The 25,496-nt window shown below is 34.9% G+C and overlaps 1 protein-coding gene across 4 annotated transcripts in view; it reads left to right on the top strand.

The window, feature by feature from the left end:
- XPR1 (xenotropic and polytropic retrovirus receptor 1) overlaps positions 1 to 25,496 on the top strand; it is a 91,504-nt gene that overhangs the window by 10,204 nt on the left and 55,804 nt on the right. For all 4 annotated transcript variants that reach the window (XM_036442582.2, XM_045583168.1, XM_036442581.2 and 1 more), the window contains exon 2: positions 1,924 to 1,975. In XM_036442582.2, coding sequence (XP_036298475.1) covers positions 1,924 to 1,975 — 52 coding nt within the window. The remainder of the gene's footprint in view (positions 1 to 1,923; positions 1,976 to 25,496) is intronic.

Genomic DNA, 25,496 nt, shown 5'->3' with positions numbered 1-25,496 from the left:
TATCCACTTAATTAATTCTACCATTTTGATAGATATGAATAAACCCTTTTTATTCCTGTTCCACAAACCAGTTAAAGAGAACAAAGGGCAATCATTCAGATTACCTAAATATGGTTGTTAGTTGATTTTCTGGTTTGGGAAAAAACAATAAAATCTTTACTCTCTTTATAGTCCTGAACTGATTAGGGAGGACTTTCCAGACCTCCATTGAAAAGTATTTCTATCCAGGATGAAAAGAATTCTGGAAATTATCTACACATAGTGTGAATGTACTTAACACTATTGAACTGTACAATTGAAAACAGTTAAGTGAATTTTATGTTATGTATATAACACAATTTTTAAAAATTTCATCTAGTGTTTCATATTTTCTTAGATGGTGTTCCATTGTATTTCTCTGGGCTCTTGTTCTCGGTTTCTATAACTACTTTCTTTTAGTCGGAGTGTTTATGTTCTCACAGGTGATTTTTCAGCGGCATTTGATTTTTAAAGTGTACAAATTAGTCCTTGTCTTAAAAATTAAATAGTACTGATTGGTATGAAAAAAATATATTTTTTAGCTTATTACAGTTAATTGAAGCATTTCACTAGATTCCTTTTTTCCTTAATTTATTTTTCATTATTGACAATATTAGAAATGTCCCCCATTTCCCTCCCTCTTTTGCCCCCCTTCACCCAGCTGCTGCCTCACCTCAAGCCTTCATTGCACTATTGTCTGTGTCATGGGCTATGCATATATGCATATAAGTTTTTTGGTTAATCTCTTCCTGAGATCTGTCAGTCTGTTCTATGTGTTCATGCCTCTGGACTGATTCTGTTCGTCAGTTTGTTTTGTTCATTAGATTCCACATATAGGTGAGATCATGAATATTTGCCTTTCTCTGGCTAGCTTATTTCGCTTAGCATAATAATCTCTATCTAGGTCAATCCATACTGTAGAAAAGGATAAGAACTCCTTTTTTACAGCTGCATAGAATTCCATTGTGTAAATGTACCACAGCTTTTTAACCCACTTATCTACATGGACACTTGGGCTGTTTCCAGATCTTAGCTATTGCAGATAATGCTGCTATGAACATAGGGTTGCATATATTCTCTCAGGATTCTTAGGATATATTCCTAGAAGTGGGATCGCTTGGTTAAAGGGCAGTTCCATTTTTTAATTTTTGAGGAAACTCCATACAGTTTCCACAGTGGTGTCACCAATCTGTGTTCCCACCAGCAGTGCACGAGGGTTCTCTTTTTTCTACATCTTCAACAGCACTTACTGTTTGTTGATTTACTGATGGTAGTCATCTGTAATAACTCATTGTAATTTTAATTTGTATCTCTCTGATGAATTGTGATGATGAATAGCCACAGAAATCTTGAGAAAGAAGAAAAAAGTTGGAGTGATCACAATACCAGATATCAAACTATACTACAGAGCTATTGTAATAAAAACAGTCTGGTAATTGCATAAGAACAGGCTTATAAATCAGTGGAACAAAACAAAGACCCCAAAATTGACCCTGGCCATTATTATTTGACAAAGGAGGCAAAAGCAATCAATAGAGTAAAAGACAGTCTCTTCAGTAAATGGTGCTGGGAAAATTGGACAGATACATGCAATGAAACTAGACCACCAACTTATATCATGCATAAGAATAAACTCAAAATAGAGAAAAGACTTTACATTTAAGTCATGAACCCATAAAAATTCTAGAAGAAAACATAGGCAGTAAAATGCAGACATCTCATTTAACAAAATTTTTGCTGATAAATACCTTAAGGCAAGAAAAATAAAGGAAAAAATTCACTAAATTAATTTAGGGAACCATATGTAGTTGTGTGGATATTGAAAAAGAAGTAATTGTTTAGCTTCACATGCTTTTAATATAAAAATTATTCAATTCATGTATTCCTTTTGTTTCTTCCTAATAGGCTTTCAAGGATATGCTGTATTCAGCTCAGGACCAGGCACCTTCTGTGGAAGGTAAGATGCATTAATTCCTTCCTACGTGTAGTCACATAAAATCTCTCTTTAAGGAAAGAGATTTTAAACTGTACAGTACAAAACCAATATAACCTGTCCTATTATGTAGATCTTTTTTAGTTTTCATAATATATATATCATAATTACATTATATTTCAAACAGACATTGTTTTTTGTTTAGTTCACATTTTCCCTATGGATCTTGTAAATGTCCTTAAATCAATCTTAGCATTGTGAATCATATACTGGCTTAGAGTCAGATTTCTTATCTGTGTCATTTTCAACCTTTCCAAATGTTTTTTCTTTTTCTTTTTTTAAAATTCTTTATTGTTGCCGAAACCGGTTTGGCTTAATGGATGGAGCGTCGGCTTGGGGACTGAAGGGACCCGGGTTCGATTCCGGTCAAGGGCATTTACCTTGGTTGCGGGCACCTCCCCAGTAGGGGGTGTGCAAGAGGCAGCTGATCGATGACTCTCATCGATGTTTCTAACTCTCTATCTCTCTCCCTTCCTCTCTGTACAAAATCAATAAAATATATTTTAAAAAATAATAAATAAATAAATAAATAAATAAAATTCTTTATTGTTAAAACGTCCAAATGTATTTTCATATCTTTCTCTTCATCCATCAACCTTCAGTGGATCCTTAGTCTATAATTAGTCTGGCCAACACACCTTTTTCTATTTATGCCATGTCTTTAAACTGGGACTAAAACAACAGAGCACATTTACTGTGTGTGTGTGTGTGTGTGTGTGTGTATATGTGTGTGTGAGATAAGCATTTATATATATGCAAGTATACAGTTTGGCAGTCATAAAACAACCTAAGGACACTGGTTATCTCTCTAATTATTTTTATTGATCCTTCTTTTTCTGTTACCTCAGCTTCTGCTCACAGCTCATTCTTTATGGGTTTAACCTTTGATAGGTTTGGATAGTTCTAAGTTAAAGTATTGTAGTATGGGTTCTTGTGTCAGTAATTAATTAGCTAATTCAACAACTATTTCTTGAGGGAGTGTTCTTTCTGAGGCTGGGTATTTTACCTTTTTATATCACTTTTTTTTTTCTTTAGGAGTGAAGAATGTGGAAAAGTATTTACTAAGAATATTCTAGATTAATACAGATTAATATCTTTATGTAATACCAAACTGGTATGCTATGAAGTCATTCTAATGACAAGCTTTTTCAGGCTTATTTTTATGACATAGATGCTGAAGTTGTTTAATAAAACTATAGATGTATACATCTTTCATTTCTAGTCATTTTGAATTGAAAATGTGCTTCCTTTAATACTTCAAAATCTTTACCAGGATTTAGGCACTTAGATACTAGTGTTATGTCACTGAATTTTAGTTTATAATATATTTAATTCTCTTAATATTTCACTGAAGACATTTAAGATTTATCAAAATGTTGAGTTCTTTTTTGGGGTTATTATCTCTTATTTAATGTGTCCTAAAGAGTAACTTCTCAAAATATTTTAGGAATGTAAGAAAAATGAAATTACATGGAAGTTAAACTGATTTTCTCACCCTGTGTAACTTGCTTTAAATAGTGATTCTTTCAATTTTATTTTCAAGGTTGTGCTACTTATCTTTAATTTTTTTCTTAAGTTTTACCATCTGGTTTATAACAAAGATACTCAGATGTGTTGGAAATTATGATGATCTTTCTTCAGCCTTTTATGCTGGATCATGCTGTAATTTTCATACACTTCTAGTTCTTATAGGAAAATGGAATTCTGTCATAGACTGCTAAAATGAACATTATTTAGAGTTAAGAACTTTTTCTTTATCTCACTGCCCAGAGACAGTGAGTTTCATAAGGCTATTTCTTTTACAGTCCGAGGGCATAATATAAAAATTTATTACTCTGACCTGGAAGGCCCTAAATAATCTAGTCCTTTGTCCATGACTTCACCTTATGCCATTTTCTTTCTTGCTCACTAGACTCCAGATACATTGCCTTTCTTTATGTCTCTAAATCAGCCCAAGCTTGCTCTTATAATAATAGGTCCTTAGCTTTTGTCCTCCGTTGAGAATCATTGGGTAATTCTTGAAGGGCATATGGCTGTGCCCCTCAAGAGACCTTCTGAATGCCCATTCGTATATATAGCTATTTAGTCACTTTATATTACATCAGTCTAATTTATTTCTTTACACAGCATTTGTCACTTTCTGATATCTTGTGTGTTTTCATTGACTTATTCTCTTGAGACCAGTGTAAGTCCCTTGTGACCATATATTTTGTCCTAGTATCTAAAATAGCTACATACCTTAGCTTATATTTACAGAGTGCATCAGTAGGTCAGAATAAAAAATAAAAATAATTATTTTCCTCAGTCTTTCTTTCTTTTTTTTTTTTTTTAATATATTTTATTGATTTTGTACAGAGAGGAAGGGAGAGAGATAGAGAGTTAGAAACATCGATGAGAGAGAGTCATCGATCAGCTGCCTCTTGCACACCCCCTACCGGGGATATGCCCGCAACCAAGGTACATGCCCTTGACCGGAATCGAACCCGGGTCCCTTTAGTCCCCAAGCCGACGCTCTATCCATTAAGCCAAACCGGTCTTGGCTTCCTCAATCTTTCTTAAAATCGAAGTACTGTTTATGAAAAAAGGGAGTAAATTAACCTAACTTGCGTTTTTAAAATTTTTTTAACTTTTCTTAATCTTTAATGCAGAATTTTCCATGCTGGGTAGATGGCTAATTGTATTTTTTGTTGTTGTTTTATAATGTTGATACTATAATTTTATAAGGTACAGTCTGAAGTAACACATTAGCATTTCTTTAAAGCCAGTGGAGAAGCAGATGATATAAAGTCCTACTTTAAAGATTTTGTGTTTTTGTGCATTTGTGTTGTCTTGATGCCAAGCATAGTATTCCCTTTGATTGCTGAAGAATCATATTTTATAAGCTACTGGGTTAAATGTATATTTTTTGTAAGATACTAAACCACTTAGTGTTTTACATATGGGATATGCCTCCTTTCAAAGTTACATGTAATAGGCATAGATTTAAAAAATCATATATGAATTGTTGGAGAATTTTTTAAAAAAGTCTACTCAGTGGAATATATTTTTTAGATTATTTGAATTATAATGGAAAGACTTCCAGATGCTTTGATTGTTTTCACATTTGAGTTCTCGTTATAAAGTACTAGTGGGCCAGTGCACGAAATTCTTACACATTAAAAGGGGATTAATTAGAAGAAATAATTTAATATTGCTATTTGCCCTTTCTCTATAATAGAAGTGTCAGAGATGAAAGAAAATTAGTAAAATGTATATGAAAACCTTCCTCCTGTCAGAGTCTGGGGCATACCACGGGACCCAGAGTCAAGTCCCCGCCCACCCACATATGCCTCAAAATCACAGGAGACCCAGATCCAGCCAGCCCCTGCCCTCATTGGGCTAGAACCAGACCTGGCCAGTCCCACCCTTGTCAAGCCCCACTGGGCAGGGGACGTAGCCTCAGGTCCCCTGGCCCGGCACCAGGACGGGCTGTGTGGCCTGAGATCCCCCAGCCCAGACCAGGGTGGGGGGCATGCCTTGGGGTCCCCCGTCAAGCCCCACCAGTGGGGGTCATGGCCTGAGATCCCCTGTCAAGCCCCGCTGGGTTGGGGGCATGGCCTGAGGTCCCCCATCAGGTTCCGTGGCCCAGCACTGGGATAGGGGCACAGCCTCAGGTCCCCCGTCAAGCCCTGCTGGGCAGGGGGCACAGCCTGAGTTCCCCCAACTCAGCACTAGGGGTGCATCTTGAGGTCTCCTGTCAAGCTCTGCTGGGTGGGGAGTGTGGTCTGAGGTCCCCGGCCTGGTGCTGGGGTGGGGGGTGCATCCTGAGGTTCCATAGCCTGGCGCTGGAGTGGGGGAGCAGCCTGGAGTCCTCTAGCCCAGCACCAGGACAGGAAGCACATTTTTAAAAATATATATTTTATTGATTTTTTACAGAGAGGAAGAGAGAGGGATAAAGAGTTAAAAACATCAATGAGAGGGAATAATCGACCAGCTGCCTCATGCACACCCCCTACTGGGGATGTGCCTGCAACCAATGTATATGCCCTTGACCGGAATCGAACCTGGGACCTTTCAGTCCGCAGACCAATACTACTCTATCCACTGAGCCGAACCGATTTCGGCAGGAAGCTCATCTTGAAGTTCCCCTGTCAAATTCCTCAGGTCCCCTGGCCTGGCGCAGGGGCATGGAGGAGTGGCCTGAGGTCCCCCAGCCTGATGCCAGGGGGTGCGGTGTGGCTTGAGGTCCCCTGACAAGCCTTGCTGGGTGGGGGATGCAGTGTGAGGTTCCCCTGTCAAGTCCTGTGGGGGTGGGGGAGGGTATAGCCTCAGGTCCCTGCTGATTGCTCATTAAGGCTCCTTATGGGAACTTGGCCTCTGTATTTAATCGGAATTATAAGTCCCTTTAGTTAAATCTAGGGACTTATAATTCCGATTAAATACAGAGCACACATATTTTTTCCCTCTCACAACACTTTATAAGTGCTGATGTGTACTTCTATTAGGAGGAATGTATATTAGCAGATTGTTTCTCATCCCATCACAAAGATGGTACAGCCATCTTTGTGATGGGATGATGGTCAATGAGCATATTCCCTCTTTATTAGATAGGATTCCTTTATTTTTTATATTTTTAAATCTTTATTGTTGAGACTACTACATATGTTAAAGTATTCCTTTTGATGGGGAGTGTACATAGCTAGTGTTGGTTAGCTTAATACAGCTCTCTGACTTTCTGAAATGGAACAAATACATACAATTAAGGACATAAGCCACTGACCACTACTATTTTCTAACATTTCTTCTTTAGTCTCCACACATATTCCCCAATCTTATGAACATGTTTTATTGGCTCTTTTTTGCTTAGGCTTTCTTTGCTTATTCAACTTGGTTAGTAGATGTGTTACAATCTCCCTAAGCTCCTTAGAATTCAGCTCTTAGTAGATTAAAGTATGCTTCTAAATTATTCATTCTGATTATATGCTTGAGTTCACTTTAGGCATCGTCTTCCACCTCACCTCTGTCCCCAGGTCTTTGTTGTTTTAACAGATATGAGCTTGCTTTTTAGTTTTAGATGATGGGAGACTGAATTACCTTTCTAAAATCTATGAAGTGTATTATCAATACAATGCCTAATCTTGTTTAATCCCACCATTGTTTTGAAGCAAATTTCAGAAATTGTATCATTTTTATCTGTAAATATTTCTAAAGAATAGTCTGCCCCATCACACATAAAAATATTAATAGTGATTTCTTAATATTATTAAATATCTGACAGGATTCACATTTTCCTAATTATTTTATACTTTAAAAAAGATTTATTAGTTTGAATAGAACCCAAATAACATTCATTTTTTGATATACTGTGATTGATTAAAAATCTCTTAGTTCTTCTGTGATCTATAGTGGCACCATTCATTATGGTACCCAGTAGTCAGATGTAGCTATTTAAATTAATTGAAATGAAATATTCTGATCCTCAATCATACTAACTATATAGCCACATGGCGTTAGGAATTACTGTATTGAACAGCATAGAATATTTCTCTCATTGAAGACAGTTCTATTGGTCAGAGCTCATCTATAGATTTCCCCTCTAACTTTCTTTGTTTTTCTTCTATTTTCCTTTAAAAATTTTTATTATTATCTGGTAGAACAAAGAGGTTTGTTTGCTTCTTTTGGTCTTTCAGATTCTGGATTTTACTGATTGTACTTCTGTGGTATATTGTATCTTAACATGGTTTCTGTTTTCTGTAGTTCCTGTGAAATTTTAGTTAAATCTAGGGACTTATAATTCCGATTAAATACAGAGCACACATATTTTTCCCCTCTCACAACACTTTATAAGTGCTGATGTGTACTTCTATTAGGAGGAATGTATATTAGCAGATTGTTTCTCTTTGTAATGTTACTAGCTATTGACAATTATTGCCTCCCCTAGATTCATGAATTCAGTAAGGTTTACAAAATAGTGATATTCTCATTCTCCTGTGTTTATCATCAGAATTCTGTAAAGAAAAACTTCTCTTCCCTTTAGTTACCCTTAGCTATATAAACTGTATAGGAAAGATAGGATAATTGCCTAATTCTTTCCCTTTGTTGCTAGCTTTCAAAATAATATTGGTTCTCTGACATTTTCCAATGTTGACCAATGAAACTTTTTAAAAATGTCTTAATGAATTAATATATTTAAATATATTTGGTATGTTTTGGTACAGTGTAGTTTTTATCCTTATTAACGATCGGGTTTTCAATTTTGGCCCAGTGGGAACTTCTTCAGTTAATTTTCTTATTGCTTTTGATATGACCCTCATAGTCTTTGAAAGCTCCTTCTTTTACCTGATATGGCAGAATTTTTCAGACTCACATAATTCCAGCCTAGGACCTGGGATCAGGCATTCTGCCAAGGAGTCATGGTTCTTTTAGTGATAACCAGGGAGTGTTAATTCTTTAAAAGCTACATACTGGCAACTGGAACTGTTAGTCATTGCTACTGAGTTATTCATTGTTGTAGACTTTATTTTTCAGCAGCAAGAAGTACATACATGTGTATCTGCACATGCATGCACATGCACACATCTGTAAATATATATTTGTATATTTTTAAAAGATAAAATCTCGTTCTTTAAAGGATAGATTGTTAATATATTTGAATTTAAAAGTTACCGTATGTTCTATTTGAAAAGATTAACTGTGATGATTTTTAGGATTGAATAATACTTTTAGGCCTGGTAACCACAGGTTGATCTCTTTAGGATTAAAGTGTTGAGGGGTAGTGAATACCAATACTGATTAAAATTTCTTTTTCTTCTTTGAAGGTTGAGAGTTGAAACATAGTTTATTACCTACTAGACTGCCAATTTATGGCTCCTGATGAGAAATTGATCAGCTATCTTTTTGTTACAAGAGATATAATCAGTGAGCTTGGAAAAGGAAATTGAATTTACTTCAGTTTGTTATCACATGCAATTAATTTTGCATACACACCAAAACACATCTTATTTGAAGTTGAAATAGTTGTGATTGGAACAGGACATTGTAAGTCTAGTGTAATTAAATATATTTAAGAGTTTCTGTTGTTCTACAATTGCAGTGTAAGTCCAAACAATATGTTATTAGGCTATTCACAAAGGAATCTTTTGGTTGTACAGTGAGAAAATGAAATAGCTAAATTTGTATATTTCTTTTACAAACGGTGGAAGAAAATAAGGTAAATTTATATGGTAAGATTTATTATTTTTATACTGTTATTTTTTTCTGTTTGGGATCTCTATCTTCTTAATAGAACAATGGTTTGTTATCTCTTTTAAAGTCTACAACCAGTCTTTCTAGTCTGTTCACTCATGACATGATAAATAAATTTAGGGTATTTACAGGAGAGAAGAATTTTTAACAATGCAAGAAGAACACAGTATACTAGGTAGATAACCAATGTCACCCCAACTGCCTCCTCTGCTGGCCAGATCACCCCTAACTGCCTTCCCCTGCCAACCTGATTGCCTTCAACTGCCCTCCCTTGCAGGCCTGGTCCCTCCCAACAGCCCTCCCCTACAGGCCTGATCTTCCACAACTGCTCTCCCCTGCTGGCCTGATCACACACAACTTGTGGTGGCCATCTTGTGTTCACATGGGGGAAGCCATCTTTGACAATATGGGGGTGGATAGCTTGTATGTTGGAGTGATGGTCAGTTTGCATATTACCTCTTTATTATATAGGATAGGGACATAGAGTAGAATTTCTGAAGACTTGCAGTTTCCATTGTTTTAAAGCTTTTTGGAAGCTTTTCTTGTTTCCTAGAAGTACTAGAGGCCCAGTGCATGAATTCATGCACCAGTGGGGTCCCTCAGCCAGTCCTGCAGGATGGGGTCGAAACCAGCTCTCCGACATCCCCTGAGGGGTCCCAGATTGTAAGAGGGCTCAGGCCAGGCCAAGGGACCCCACTCAGTGCCAATCAACTGGACCCTGGTAGGAAGCTAACCTGTCAGTCAGAATGTCTGTCCCTGGTGGTCAGTGTATGACATAGTGAACAATTGAGGGGCCTTAGCATATCATTAGCATATTACCCTTTGATTGGTTGAATGACTACTTAGCATATTAGGCTTTTATTATATAGGATAAAAGACTTGAAGATATAGGCCACATTGATTATCTACCGTACAATAAAAGATAATTAGAAACTGCTAATAAAAAGTAACATAATTTGTGCACGAGTGGGGGGTTCCCTCAGCCCAGCCTGCATCCTCTCCAATTTGGGACATCCCTCTCACAATCCTCGACCACTGACTCATTGCTTACCTGCCTGCCTGCCTGCTTGCCCCTAATTGTAACCCCTGCCGGCCTGATCACTCCTTACTGCCCCCCTGCTAGCCTGATCACCCCCATTGCCCCCCTCTGCTGTTGTGGTTGCCCCTAACTATCCCCTCTGCCAGCATGGATGCCCCCAGCTACTCTCCCCACCCCCCGACAGGCCTAGTCATCCCTCACTGGCCCCCCTGCCAGTCTAGTCATCCACAATTGCCAACCTGGTCACCCCTAACTGCCCCCCCCCTGTCAGCCTAGTCACTCCTAACTGTCCCCACTGCTTCCTGGTCATCCCCAACTGCCCTCTCACCTCATAGCCCCCCAGCTGACCTGATCGCCCCATGCAGCCTGCTTGTTCAGTCATTTGGTCGTCTCTCACTAACCCCCTGCTGGTCTTGTTGTAGGCAGCCATCTTGTGAGGGCTTGATGGTCAATTTGCATATTACCTCTTTATTATATAGGATGAGTTAAAGCAATCTGAGGTATGATTTCATGTATAGGACATGAAATTGCATATTATAATTTAACGTTATTAGATCAGTTATTTTCAAAGTGTGATTTTTTGACCTCAGTATCAATAAATGCCGACCACTGTCCTAGGTGACATCAGTATCACCTAGGACAGTGGTCGACAAACTCATTAGTCAATAGAGCCAAATATCAACAGTACAATGATTGAAATTTCTTTTGAGAGCCAAAAACTGACTTCTGCTCATGGACCACAAAGTTTCAATCACACTGTACGTGCGGGCCCGCACATGGTATTTTGTGGAAGAGCCACACTCAAGGGGCCAAAGAGCTGCATGTGGCTCGTGAGCCACAGTTTGCCGACCACTGACCTAGGAAATGTAAAATTTTGAACTCAGTTCAGACATACTGAATCAGAGAATAGGCCTGGGCCATTTGTGTTTTAACAAGCTCTTCATTGGCTTCTGATCCATACTAAAGTTTAAAAACAAACTTAGAATGTTATTGTCCTTTCTTTGTACCAGCCAGTAAATAAAATTCTATCTGTGTTATTCTGTTCAAGAATTGTGCCCTTATAGAGTGCCTTCATCAGTTAAACTATCCATACATAATTTTTAAAAGGTAGAATTGATAAAAGTAAAATCAGAGTATATGGTGGTTAGATGTCATTAAAATTTAAAAGGGTAGTTCTCCATTCTGTGTTGACACTGGAGAAATTCAGTTTGTAAGATTTCAGTGTTCTAGATAAATTTATCTTTCCTTTTTTGGAAAAGGAAAGATAAATTTATCTTTAACATTTAGTCAACAAGTCTGAGAATGTTGAGATTGACCGGCTAAAGATAAACTTAGGTAGTTGTTAGTAATTGGTTTGGAATGTCACTTAGAATAGTATCAAAATAGGTCTCTGATAGAGGTGAGGAAAGATTTTGTGCCTATCTTAGATTTGAGCAGGAATTGAAACCATCTTTCCATTGTTTTTGTGGGTCTCAGTTTGAAAGTCATTGTTCAAGTATAGGTAAAATATGTCTTTCTCAGACACAGTATTAGGGTTTAGGTTTTTGTTATACACAATGAGCTTTTAAAATTGTGTTTAAAGGAGAGAGTTAAACCTTAAACTAGAAGCATTTACAGTGTTACTTTAATTTATACATTCAATTACATAGTTTCATTTTATTTAGAATTCTCATTTTAAGAAAAGACTAAATGAAACTAGAAATTAGTTGAGAAATTAGCCTATGGTGTGAAATGATCTGATGTATAATGTTACTTAGTTGAACAAAAATGTAATTTTATTTTGTTTTTAAGTGATAAGTTAATTTATAATTATTAACCTGGAGTTTGAATGGTCTTTTGAAAAATCCTACCTAAGACAGCTAAATGCTATTCCATCAGAACACTGGTCCCAAAATAGAGTTCAGACTGTTTTTCTACTTGACACAGTTGTCTCTCTTGCTTTGCTTTCCTCCTGATATGTTTCCATTTTGGGGATGGGAAGAGCTATGATTATTTATAGGCTAGTGTGTTTTGGACAGGTGGTGTGTTTACACAGATCAGTGGAATTATCAGTGTTTCACAAGACCTTTATATGAATACGTTTTGTTTTATCATCACTTTTTGTATTTAAAAAGAATGAAGTAATTACATTGGGTGAATAGAGAACACTTTCTTTAATTTTATACTTTAACACAGAATGTGTTCTTTATAGGAATTTTCCAGAGTTTTGGAATAATGCTATATGTAAGCCATGTAGCTTTGAAATTTGAAAAAAATTTAAAGAATGTGTTTGTGTCTTCTTAAAGAGTGTAGAGCCTGGCTGGTTTAGCTCAGTGAATAGAGCGTTAGCCTATGGACTGAAAGGGCCCTGGGTTCGATTCCAGTCAGGGGCACATGCCTGGGTTGCAGGCTCCATCCCTAATAGGGGGCATGCAGGAGGCAACTGATTCTCTCTTGTCACTGAAGTTTCTATCTCCTTCTCCCTCTTCCTTTCCCTCTGAAATTCATAAAAATATCTATACCAATAAAAGGGTAATATGCTAACTAGACCGAATGTTTTCCAGATGTCTTTCCAGACAAACCTACCGTGGCGGGCACCAAGGCAGAGGTGGTCAGGGGCCGTCAGATCAGCCGGGGAGAACAGTTAGGGGTGATCAGGCAGGCAGGCAGAGTGGTTAGGGGCAATCAGGCAAGCAGGCAGGTGAGCAGTTGGGAGCCAGTGGTCCCAGATTGCGAGAAGGGTGCCCTGCGGGATCAGGCCTAAACTGGCAATCGGACATCCCAAGGGGGGTCCCAGATTGGAGAGGGTGCAGAATTTCATGCACCAGGCCTTTAGTGTGTGTGTGTGTGTGTGTGTGTGTGTGTGTGTGTGTGTGTATGTAAATAGTATAGAAATTATAAGCATATTCTTCCATTCCCATTTTCTGCTTTTTATTTGACAGTGTTTTTTTTTTAAGGGAGTTTTGTATAACTCTGAAGTATTCATAAATTATTGAAGCTTTACATAAACTATAATTCCAAATTTATAATAAAGTCAGGAAGTAATTACTGGCAATACTACAATATGAACTTCTGAAGTTAGCATATGCACATATGTTTCAGGTCAGAAATCATTGTTAAGTTAATTATGTAAGTAGCTCTTTATTGTAACAGGACCATTTTGCCACTGTCTTCTCTAGTGAAATAGAATAAAATAGTCTCCTTTTTTTCTTTCCCTTATCTCTCTTCATCTCCTTCTGGAACCTCCTTGTTCTATATCCATTAAGCCCTGGTCATCCAAAGCCATCTTAAGGTTTCTCTATACTTTATTATACTGAATTGACAACTATTTGTAGGATCATCCAGATACTTCATCTACTAGAAGTAGTTAGCTTGCCTCTTGAGACATTTGGCTAGTTAATGATCTGTATCACATAGTTAGAAACCTCTTTCTTTCTGGATATTGTGTGACTATTAGTTCTCAGTCTTTTCTGTTCTTCCAGTTCCTATTTTACCTATCCTTCTATAAACAAAGATGGGGTGAAGAGTGGATTGTGAGCTCAGTAAGTAGTGATATGGGCCAGAGTAAAAGATTTTGGTGTCCTTCTCATATAGAGGTAGATTTTTAGTAGGAAGAACCTACCATTGAAGATTATTATCTTGGAAACCAAGATGGAGGGGTAGGAACTACTAGTTCACCTCATGAACTATAAGTCAATATTGGAAGAGGGAGTCTCAAAAAATAAGAACTAAAAATAAGTTTAAGTCAAATATTTTTTAAAGAAAATTCTATACTAGGTAGGTAATATATAACCTATATTTTTCCTTCATTGCCTTAGTAGCAACAAGGATATCATTGGTGTCTAAGGCAAAAATTAAGGTTTTATTTAATCAGCATTGCTTCTCTGTATTAAAGGGGATGTTGGAGAAGAAAAAGATTAACTCAGAATGTGACCTCATTTGGAAATAGGGTCTTTGCAGATGTAATTACTAGTAGTTAAAGATCTGAGATCCTTGTCTATAATGAGCGAGTGAGGAATAACAGAGATACAATTTAGAGGGAAAACTGATCTTCAATGAAGTTTTATTGTGCTTCATTGAGTAATGCCTATTGAAAAGCAGAAACACACTTAAATTCCAAAGTACATATTTTCAAACAGAGTGTTTCTGTTCAGTATTTAATAATCCAAGTCTATTTGAAAACTAATCAAGTAATATCTTTTTAAATGTTTTTAAACAGATTTGTGTATTACATTATGGCTCTCTAGACATTTAACTTAGTTAGACTTAAGAAAAGTTGATTTCCAATTAACACCAGATTTCATAAGGAAGAAAATATTAGCTAAATAATTAATTCCATGAAATGACATGTATTCCAAACAGAAACAGGCAACATCTGTTAATTCAATTGGGAAGACAAGATTGAGCTTGATCCTTTTATTTTTAAATTAGGTATTGTTCAGAATTTTTAGTTGAAGCACATTTTAAGTACATTTAGTGACTAATACTCTGTCACATCAGAACTTGAAATATTTGATTTGTATATGGTCATTAAGTATTTTATTGATTGGTCAAATGGTGAGAGCTGGTTAGTTTGTTGATCTATATATAAAATACCCATCTAACTAGCTCTAAAATATATTTATTTTATGCATCATAGCTTATAATTCATATTTCAAATTAAAGCCGTATTGTTTTTATGACAAATGGTCTTTTATTCTAATCATTAGTAATTAATACATGTTTATTTAATGTTTGCAACAACTACTTCACTCACAACCTATTTAGTATTTTTGATCCTAAGTGTTATATAATTGTTTTTGGGCCTTCAACATAGTTTTTTTTTTTTAATTGTTTAAAGTATTACACATAGTAGTACATATGTCTCCTTTTCCTCCCATTAACCTCCCCCATCCCCCAGCACATGCCCTCAACCCCCTAGTGTCTGTGTCCATTGGTTATGCTTATATGCATGCATGTATTATATAATTTCACTGCCTGAATCAAAAACTTAGAAATTGGTATACTAAAAAAAAAAAAAAAAAAAAATGCATGTACTGTTAGCAATTTAGCCTCATGGTGTTATTGTAGTTTCCTAAAAACAGTTTTTATCTTTATGGGCTATCAGGATATACACTGGCTTTTAGAAGATGTTAAGAGTATGAGGGGGCCGGAATAGAAACTTTAAGACACTTATGTTCAAAGCTTTATCCATTCATTTGGTAGTGAACTGTTTATTTGTACTTTAGCCCATAAAAGTTCATAGGTGAATACATTATTTTGTTTGTAATTTGCCTTGTTGTTAGCTTTTAAGGTTCCTAAATTCAGGCATTATTGTTTATTTAGTAATTATCATTTCCCACTCAATAGATAGTTATTGAGTAAGTTATCTGGAATTCAGATCAGTGAAAAAATTTTTAATAAGTTAACAGGGAAGACTTTATTACTAATTAAATGTGGGATGATACAGAAATATTTTTATTTGTAATTGAACTCTTAAGGCAGAAAAAAGTAAGATAATGCAGATATCTATAGAGAATAAACAGTGTACGTGTACACAGAACAATAAGGTCTCTTAGTTGCCATGGCTTTCCAATTCCCATGAGATATACCTCCATCATGATTTATGTGGGTGGGTGCCTAGCTTTCCAACCAAACTTATGTCAGTGTAGCAAACCTTCTCTTATTTAAAGTTATTAGATTATCTGCTCTTTGAATTTAAAGGAATATAATGAAAATAGATTTCCACTTAAATATTTGCAAAGAAAAAATTTATATAAATTTTCATATTAAAGTTTATGTAAATTATATCATTGATAACCTGCTATAACTATAATAGAAAACAAATAAGGCAGTCATAACCCGGCTTGAATCATTGTGTTACCATTATCAACTATGTTAACTTTTTTTTATTGTTGTTAATCTTTACCCAAGGTTATTTTTTCCATTGACTTTTGGGGAACAGAGTGGGAAGGGGAGAGACTGAGAGAAAGAAATATCACTGTGAGAGAGACACATTAATTGGTTGCCTCCAACACGCCCCTGACAGCCGGGGATCAAGCCTGAAACTGAGGTACATACCTTTGACCAGAATTGAACCTGAGACCCATCAGTCTGTGGTCCGACTCTATTCACTGAGCCAAACTGGCTAGGGCTCAACTATGTGATCTTGAACAAATCATGGCTGAGTTTTAGTTCCCATGTTTGTGAAACATTTATATGCTATCCAGCCAGTAGTGTACTGGAGCTGATAGTTACATTTTTAGAAATCTTATGAGCTGACTGTTATGTTAGACAGCCATTATTAAAAATTAAATTACATAAATTTGTAATTAACTTACATTAAAAGCAAAGCCAATAAATGCCCAAAACTCATCACTTCCTAATTATTTTACTACATTGTATTAGTATTTATGTTTATTATATCTATGGTGAAATTACTATATAATGATGTGCTTTTGAACATCTCTTCCCAACTCTGTGTTCAATGCTATCTCATTCATTGGTAGTTTGAAAGCTGTTATGCCAGGAAATTAATAAATATAAACCGTAACTTGATTTATTGTTTTGTTGATTGTCTATTTAAGAAAGTCCCAGTAAGGTGGTTTAAACTTAAAAGTTTATTGAGTCTCTTGCCTGTTACTGTGAGTAGCACAAGAAATTGAGGAAATATTCTAAACTATTAACTAGTTCAGCAAAAAGTTGCTCATGTCATTGATGAACAGGTGAGGTTATGACATACACCTTTGTTGTTTCATTTTTTTCTCATTTTTTAATGTAAATGAAAGTATCAAATAACATACAAGTTGTAACTATACTCGTCTATCAATTGGCAAAATCAAGAGCATTCTGTAAGAAACAATTGGGTCTATGAAATTTACAATAAAGAATATTGTCTATTTTATTATACTTCAAAAAATTTGTCCTATACATAATAAACACATATACTTTTTATGTCAGAAAAATACATGATAAACATATATACTTTTCCCCCTGCACGCGCGCGCGCGCGCGCACACACACACACACACACACACACACACGCACGTACACTCTACATACCAAAAGCTGATTGTTCATTTATCAGCACACCACTGTGTCTAGCACAGAGCAGGCATTCATTAAGTACTGCTTTTTCTATCCTTTTCTCACCTTTGGCCTTTTCAAATAGAATCAAAATATCTGTTATATGTAATATAATCAGAGTTGCTGAAAGAAAATCTTAACACTGATTTTAACTTCAAGGCTATTATATCCTCTAGTATTACCACTTTACCAATATTAAAAACTACTTTAGTTAAAAAGGACAAATGAAGGGGTGAGGGAGTTGGTTTTCTTTTGAAATTCTGGGAACTTTCAGGTCTAAAAATACCAATACTTTATTATATTTGAAAAAGGGACATTAGAAGCTTAAAGAATATAATATTTATTGAATTTGAAAAACAGCTATGAATCATAGCAATTATCAACATTTCTTGAAAATATTTTTCTGATAAATGGGAGTAATTTAAATTTTGTTTTTAATTGTCAATCTTTTTCGTCCTTATCTACCTTCCTATGTGAATAAGGAAATTGATTTTATAAAAAGCATTTCAACAATGGGCTGATTTTCTTTTTCAGTTACTACAAAGATATATTATAGATTCTTTGACAACATTAGATTTTCCATTATTGTGATGGTTTTTCTTTCCACTTTTAATCTGAAATAAAACATTTTCTAGAGCTTCTGTTTGATGGTGGTTGTTTTTTTCTTACACATTCAGGATATATATTAGGGGGTCATATATAGTCACTCTTCTCACTTCTAGTTTACCTTTGTCTAGTTTAAATAAAAGCAGCTGTATTTCTGTAGTGCATAGTTGATTGCTTTCTAACTCCCCTAGGAGAGGAATCAATTGCTGAACATAGAAAAAAGATGAAACATTGAGAGACCTTTTTGTGTGGATTTAATGTTACTAATCAGGGAAAAGTAAGCCTTTACACGTTTTAATCCTGTTATTTCCAAAAGAATAATATGGGCTAGTAGTGTTTCCTCCTCATGAATGTTTGAAAATATATAAAGGAATAATTGAATTATATTAGCATTTTTGTAGGAAACCAATTGCCAAACATATGCGGTCTGTTTCTGGGTTCTCTATTGTACATTGTAACACTTGTCTTCATTTCTAACATGTGTGCTACAAGAATTTTTAAAAGCATTACCTGACTTATGGACACTGACTTCTTTTCCCTTGGATTGTCAAATAAAAAATAATAACAGCCAACACAACAATACCCGTCTGGTATGAATGAATCAAAATCAAACCTTTTTTTTTTTTTTGGAAGATAGGCAAAAAAATATATATATTTTAGTAATGAGTGTGTTTGTCATGAGATGAAAAAGATTGAAAAACTCTGCTTATAGCTTCATAGTAATTTTTAAAATTGGACAATAATAAATATTCATTTTCAAAATTACTTAGCTATTCTAGAGTTTTTGCATTTCCAAGTAAACTTTGAAATCTGCTTCTCAAGTTTTGCAAAAAGAAGTCTGCTGAAATTTTTATTGGGGTTACATTGAATCCATAGCTTGTTTTGGTAAGTATAGACATATTAACAATATTAAATATTGTAATCCATGAACATGTTATATATCTCTATTTAGGTATTATTTACTTTGTCTTTGCAACATTTTTAATTTTCCATGTAATTTTGATTTTTCATATTTTTATGCAAATTGACCCTAACAGCAGAACAACCATTGGACCAGTCACTATAAGGTGCACTGACCACCTCTTGGTCCCTTTCCCTGACCAGCAGGCTCTGATTGCCTGATGGCCACCCGCTGTGGGGGCAGGGCTGGTGAGTGGGCAGGAACAGCAAACCTCTTGTCCCTTCCCCTGGACGTCAGGCACTGATCACCCAGTGGCAGTGGTGGGCGGGGCCAGTACAGGCAGCTGGGGAAGGTGGTCCTGACCACAGGCCAGGCCTAGGGACCATACCTGTGCATGAATTTCATGCATCAGACCTCTAAAATTTTTATAATTGTTAATCCACAAGCTATGAGGCATTTCTTATTTATGTATCTTTTGTTTTAATTATTAGTATCTTCCTTAATTTGATATCATAATGATCAATTTTCTTGCTATTAGTAAATAGAGGACTACTTTAATATAGCTTTTCTAAGAAGGCCAATCATCAGAGCTTGAGTTTCACATCAGTACCTAATAAATAATACTTGGAATGAATTTATTAGAAAATGGAAGTTTCCAATTTTTACAGAAAACTGAAGCTATCTCTTTTAAGCTTCTTTTAAACTGTATCTTTTACCGGCTACTGTTTAAAAATTTAGGACAGTTATTTTATATTAGTAGGTTTATTTTGTGAGCATTAACATTAGCTTTATAAATTAAATAGCAATAAAAGGGAAGTTAAATTTGCTGATAGCATTTTAAAATTTTCTTTGTGTTCTTTCAGAATATTATTGTTGTCACATGAATTACTATTTTATACATTTCTGGGAAATTGTAATATAGGTCACTTTCAGTGGTAGAATAATTTCAATGAACCAGTTTGCAGTAGCAGACCCTCTATCCTATAAATAGTAAGAGCAAATGGCAGTAATCATTAAAATAAACCTCACCAGCATGTCTGATATTTTACATGTGTAAAGAATGTCACATAGTCATCTTTCATATAGACTATTGAAAATTGTTTTCATCAAGAAGGAAGAAGAACGGAAGAGTTAATGTCTAGGGGGAATAAATATGTCGTCCATAAGTCTGGTGATATGAGCTTGGACCCTTATAAATACAGAAAGCAATGTAATGATAGCATCATCTATGACACTTAGTAATGGAAAAAGAGAAAGGAGATAGTATGAGTATGAGGAAAATAAGATTGAAGCTAATTAACATTTACTTTCAGACTTGAATGCTAACCTTGGCTGGCAGAAGGTGCAATGGGATGGAAAAGGATCTTTGGTTATAAAAACAAAACAAAACAAGAAATGTGGCAAAATAAAGCATAGTAGTTAGCATAGATATCTAAATTTTAAAAAGGAATATTCTCTTCTTTTTTTTGGAATTATATGGTTAGATTTATTTGTTGTTCTCTTTAAAATTATTTGGATATGACAGTTTACCATAACATTAAACAATATTGGTATCTCCCTGTTCTTATCTATATCTTTTTTGAGAGTTTTAACGATAGCAACTTCTTACCAAAAGTCTTATATGCTTGTGTTTTCGCATGAGAAACTTGTCTGATTTTCATCACTTTATTTGGAGATTTTTAAAGGAATTTCCCCATTGCTCAACTGTGCACCGTGGTTAAACAACTTAACTAAAAAATATTAAATGTGAGTCTGAGGAGCACATAAACTTGCTATAATAATCAAAGGCTCCTTATTCCACTGAATATATATTTTTTTTTTTTTAAATATATTTTTTATTGATTTTGTACAGAGAGGAAGGGAGAGAGATAGAAAGTTAGAAACATCGATGAGAGAGAGTCATCATCGATCAGCTGCCTCTTGCACACCCCCTACCGGGGATATGCCCGCAACCAAGGTACATGCCCTTGACCGGAATCGAACCCGGGTCCCTTCAGTCCCCAAGCCGACGCTCTATCCATTGAGCCAACCTGGTCTCGGCAATTCCACTGAATATATTTTAGCTTCTTACCCATTTCAGATCCCTTTCTTTAGTAACTGGAACCATTTCTGAATGTCCTTAAGACTGTAAGCTACAGTTGCTTATAATGATTCTCAGAATCCTGTCCAAATAAAATTACTCCCCCTTACGTGAAAAAAAAAATTCTATGAGTAAATATTTCAATAAGTTCAGAAAAAACCCCCATAATGCTTTTCTCTGGCTAACATTCAGTAAATTCAGTCAGCTGCAGCCTTCTTGGGCTAATTTGTTCCAGGCATTCAAAAACAGGGCAGAATTGCTGTTGTATCTTTTTTCTTTACTTCAGAGACTTTAGCATTCGGAAGCAATATGTCTTAAACTTTCTTTAAGGCAAATAAGTCATGAAGGCCCTAACCTGTTTGGCTCAGTGGATAGAATGTCATCCTGCGGACTCAGGGTCCCAGGTTTGTACCTTGGTTGCAGGTAATACCCAGTGGGGAGTGTGCTGGGGGCAGCTGATCGATGTTTCTCTCTCATCAATGTTTCTAACTCTCTATCCCTCTCCCTCTCTGAAAAAAAAAAATCAATAAAACATATATATTTTTAAAAAGTCATGAAGTATTTTAAGAAAAATAGAGATGTCTCCTGGGATCTATAACATTTTACATTTTGTTTCAGAAGGAATTTCTTATAATTTGTAAACTTTTAGTTAAGAAGGCCACTATTAGGGGAATTTGATTTCCTTCGTGTCTTTATTTTTTGTCTTGGGAACTCATTTTGAATAGTATTTGTCCTTTTCTACAGAATTCCTACCCTGTTGCTTCCTAGAAATATTATATGAATTTATATTTTAATGGCTTTTTTTCTTAATTTGATGTTTTTTTTCATGTTAAATCAAAAGATCTCATTTTCTTATGAGTCATTGAGGTACTAAAACATGTTCAGAGTTAAACATGGGAAGATGTGGAACTGCATGATTTTAATTTTTAGTCAATCATTGGAAGAGTCTCTTTTTAGTAGCTGCTTTTCTTTTCTAATTTGAAGATACTGAATGGTCCAGAATATAAAGGAGGGGGAATGCATATAAAAGCCTGGTTTAGAGAGAATTTAAGCTAAGAACTTTTTTTTAGTTGGTATGTTGCTATGAAATTAGAATGAAATTTGGAAATATTGGGGAAAATTCTCAACCAAGATGTACTTTCTGGATCTTAAGAATTAACAAAAAGCAAAACATACCTTAGTTTATATCTGACTGGACTATTGATGTTATGTTTATTATAAATGCTTTCTGTCCTTAGTTACATACTTGTTACTTTAGAGAGAAATGAAATAGTTACATAGCCATAGTTACCTGAAAGCTTTATTCCTGAGTAAGTAACCAGAATCCTTCTAATTCATATAGTTCATTTTTGTACTCATAAAAAAAAAAAAAAAGGACTGAGCATTCTTTTAAACCAATATTACTCATTTTGGAGTAATCATCAAATATTTTGTATTTGTATTTGGTTGATAGTAACTCCAGTCTTGATAATATGTATAACCTGTTGTTTTGCAGAAGTGAAGAAAGAACTATGATTAAGATTAATAATAATTTAGCTAATGGTTGATTTAACTAGATAGATTGATTAACAAAGTAGCTTTAAATAATGACATATACTTTCCAGTTATATGAAATAATTAGGCTAACAGAATTAGCAAATGGAAGACCTTGTTTGAAGAATAGGTAATTCTCTTGAAAATATAGTTGTCTTGTATACAGATTAGTATTTTGTCATGTTAGTTAAATAAAGAACAGTGCTGAAAAAAAGTTCTTTTTTACTGTCTTTGAGAGGAATTAATTTCCAGATCTTTCATATATACTAAATCTTGAAATTGTTTTGCCTGAGTAATTGCCAGCAGTTAAGGAGTCCCCTTTCAAATGCCTTTCCCTGATTTTATAAAGTAAAACCTTGTTTCTTACTAAGTCTAAATTTTATGAAATACTCAATACTTAGTATAGGTGTTGAGAAAGTAAGTGATGAACAGGATAACATCCTTTTGCAGTCAAATTATTGTCAGTTGTTTGTTTTTAATGAAGTTTATATATTATTAAAACTAAGTTTTAACAATATATCCCCATGTAATTTTTGCAAAACACTTGGAGAATTGACATTGCTACAACAAATGCTCATTCTTATCTACTCATTTATGTGAACAAGTTTTCTCAGCACTTACATCTCCAGGATGAAAAATAAGAATAGCAGTGCTTGCTAATGGTCTCATTCTACAGTATTCATAATATTCTAGCAAATAATGTAATATTTATCATTTGAGCAAATAATGTAATATTTATTATTCTAGCAGTAATTAATATTTATCACTGGGTATATGAACTAATTGGGAGAGAAAACTATCCATTTAAATATAAGGTTTATTTTTAAATGTCCAATAAAATTTTTTACTTATTATATTTAATATTTATCAAAGTTTATTATATATTTATGTTGTTCTGATGTAGTGTGTTCTAATAATTATAATGATAGCTCAGTGTAAAAGAAAATTTAGTATTTAGGGCTTTATAACTAGGAAAGTTTTTGTATGTAAATTTTAATTTATATTTAATGGCTAGGAAGTATGATAGTATCATCAATAAATAACTTTCAAACCTAAAAACACGTTAAAATAAATTCTGTAAGGTTAATATAATGGAAATACAAGTTCAAGAAGAAAACAAAATAATATACAATTTCCAACTGTTAACTTATTTTTATGTATTTGATAATGAATGATGGTGGTTATCATATTACTATGACGTTTAAATTCTAGCTAAAATTAAAAGTCACTTTAATAAATGCAAATAATTACAATGCATCAGAAATTACATTATTTATAACTGTTTAAAATGTTGAAATCTTTTGTTATAATTTAAAAATATGTAGGATGGCTTTTTAAAATTTTTTTTAGAGATTACAAAAGCAAAGCACAATTGAAAACATTGGCATTATGACACTTGTTTTACTGTTGAATTATGCCCTTGTTGGAATTATTTTATTATTTCGTTTATTGGTGGTTTTTTGCCTAGCAGACATCGGTAAATTTTCAATGGGGTGATAAATAGTTTCAATTATATCAGCTAGTGCCAGTGAGAATAATTTTATCTCAATTATATATTACTAATGTGAATTAATTGTTCTACCAGAACTATTTTAAAAGCACATTTAATTTCACTCATATGATGAAATCTCAAGATAGATTAGAAAATCTTTTTAAGGCCACTTCAGTCTAGTTGGATTCAGCATATTTTGCAGAAATTAGCAGCTTTAATTATGGAATATAAAATTTGGAGTTAGGTGAGCACATAGAGATTGCCCATTCAAATGCCCTTGTTTGTCAAAGAGAAAAGCACAGAGACAGTCATTTACTCAAGTTAATACAGGTGGTTGGCAATACAACCATATCCAATCTGTCGCTAAAACCTATTCATTTTTTACCATCAGAATATCTCTTGACTTTCTCTGCTTCTTTATCTCCCTCACCCTAGTTAAGGCTATCATGATCTCTCATGATATCTATACTACATATGATTGGTCTCCCCATAGCTCCTCATTTACAAAGTATATTTGATCATAATTATTCCTCTACTTAAAAATCCTTCAAAAATGTCTCCTTGGTCATAAAAAAATAGGTTAGTCTTTGTTCTGGAAGACCTTAAATGATCAGACCCTGCTACCTGTCTATGTTGACACCATTGTCCCCCTTACCCCTGGATTCCAGTCACATTGGTCTCTTCAGTTTCTCACATGTACCATGCTCTTTCCTTCCTTCCTTCATTCTCTCCCTCCCTCCCTCGTTTCCTCCCTCCTTCCTTCCCCTCTTTTTCATACCTTCCCTTCCTCCCCTATCTTTATTGTTAAGAATGCTACATATGTCCCTCTCTTTCCCCCCCTCTATTTTTCCTCTCCATCCAGTTCCTGCCCTTTCCCAGGCCTTCACCGCCCTAATTGTCTGTGTCCATGGACGGTGCATCCCTCTTGAGATTCATCAGTCTGTTCCATGTTTCCATGCCTTTGGTACTTATTTATTTTTCATTAAATTGACATACAGTATTATATTAATTTCAGGTATACAGCATAGTGATTCAATATTTATATACCTTACAAAATGATTACCAAAGTAAGTCTATTAATCACCTCTCACCATACATAGTTATTACGATGTTATAAACTCTAATCCCTCTGCTGTACATTACATTACCATGGCTTATAACTGAAAGTTTGGATTTCTTAACCCTCTCTTTTCCCTTTTTCAGCCTTCCTCTCCTCTGGCAACCATCAATTTGTTGCCTGTATCTTCTACACTATAAGGAAAGCTTTGGAGCAGCAGTCGCTAACTGTGGTCCTTGGACCATTGGTGGCCATGAGGTCTGAAAGGTCCGGGACTGCTGTTCCACAGCATCTTGTTATATATTGTTTTGTTGCTTGGAGCGCTTCTACTGCTCTAGCCAATGCCTACTTATCCTTCAGATTTCATCACTTCTTCAGAGATGAGATTCTGACATGTAAAGTATTTAAAGAAGCTAATAATGATTTTAAAGAATTATTTTTTGAGAGATTATATGTGGAAGATTACACTGATAAAGATAAAAGAATTCCTGAAAATTGCTGTAAAAACC

This window comes from Pipistrellus kuhlii, unplaced genomic scaffold, assembly GCF_014108245.1.
Source record: "Pipistrellus kuhlii isolate mPipKuh1 unplaced genomic scaffold, mPipKuh1.p scaffold_m20_p_18, whole genome shotgun sequence".
Taxonomy (NCBI): domain Eukaryota; kingdom Metazoa; phylum Chordata; class Mammalia; order Chiroptera; family Vespertilionidae; genus Pipistrellus; species Pipistrellus kuhlii.
The sequence above is the reverse complement of the archived record's forward strand: the minus strand, read 5'-3'. Positions and strand labels throughout refer to the sequence as shown.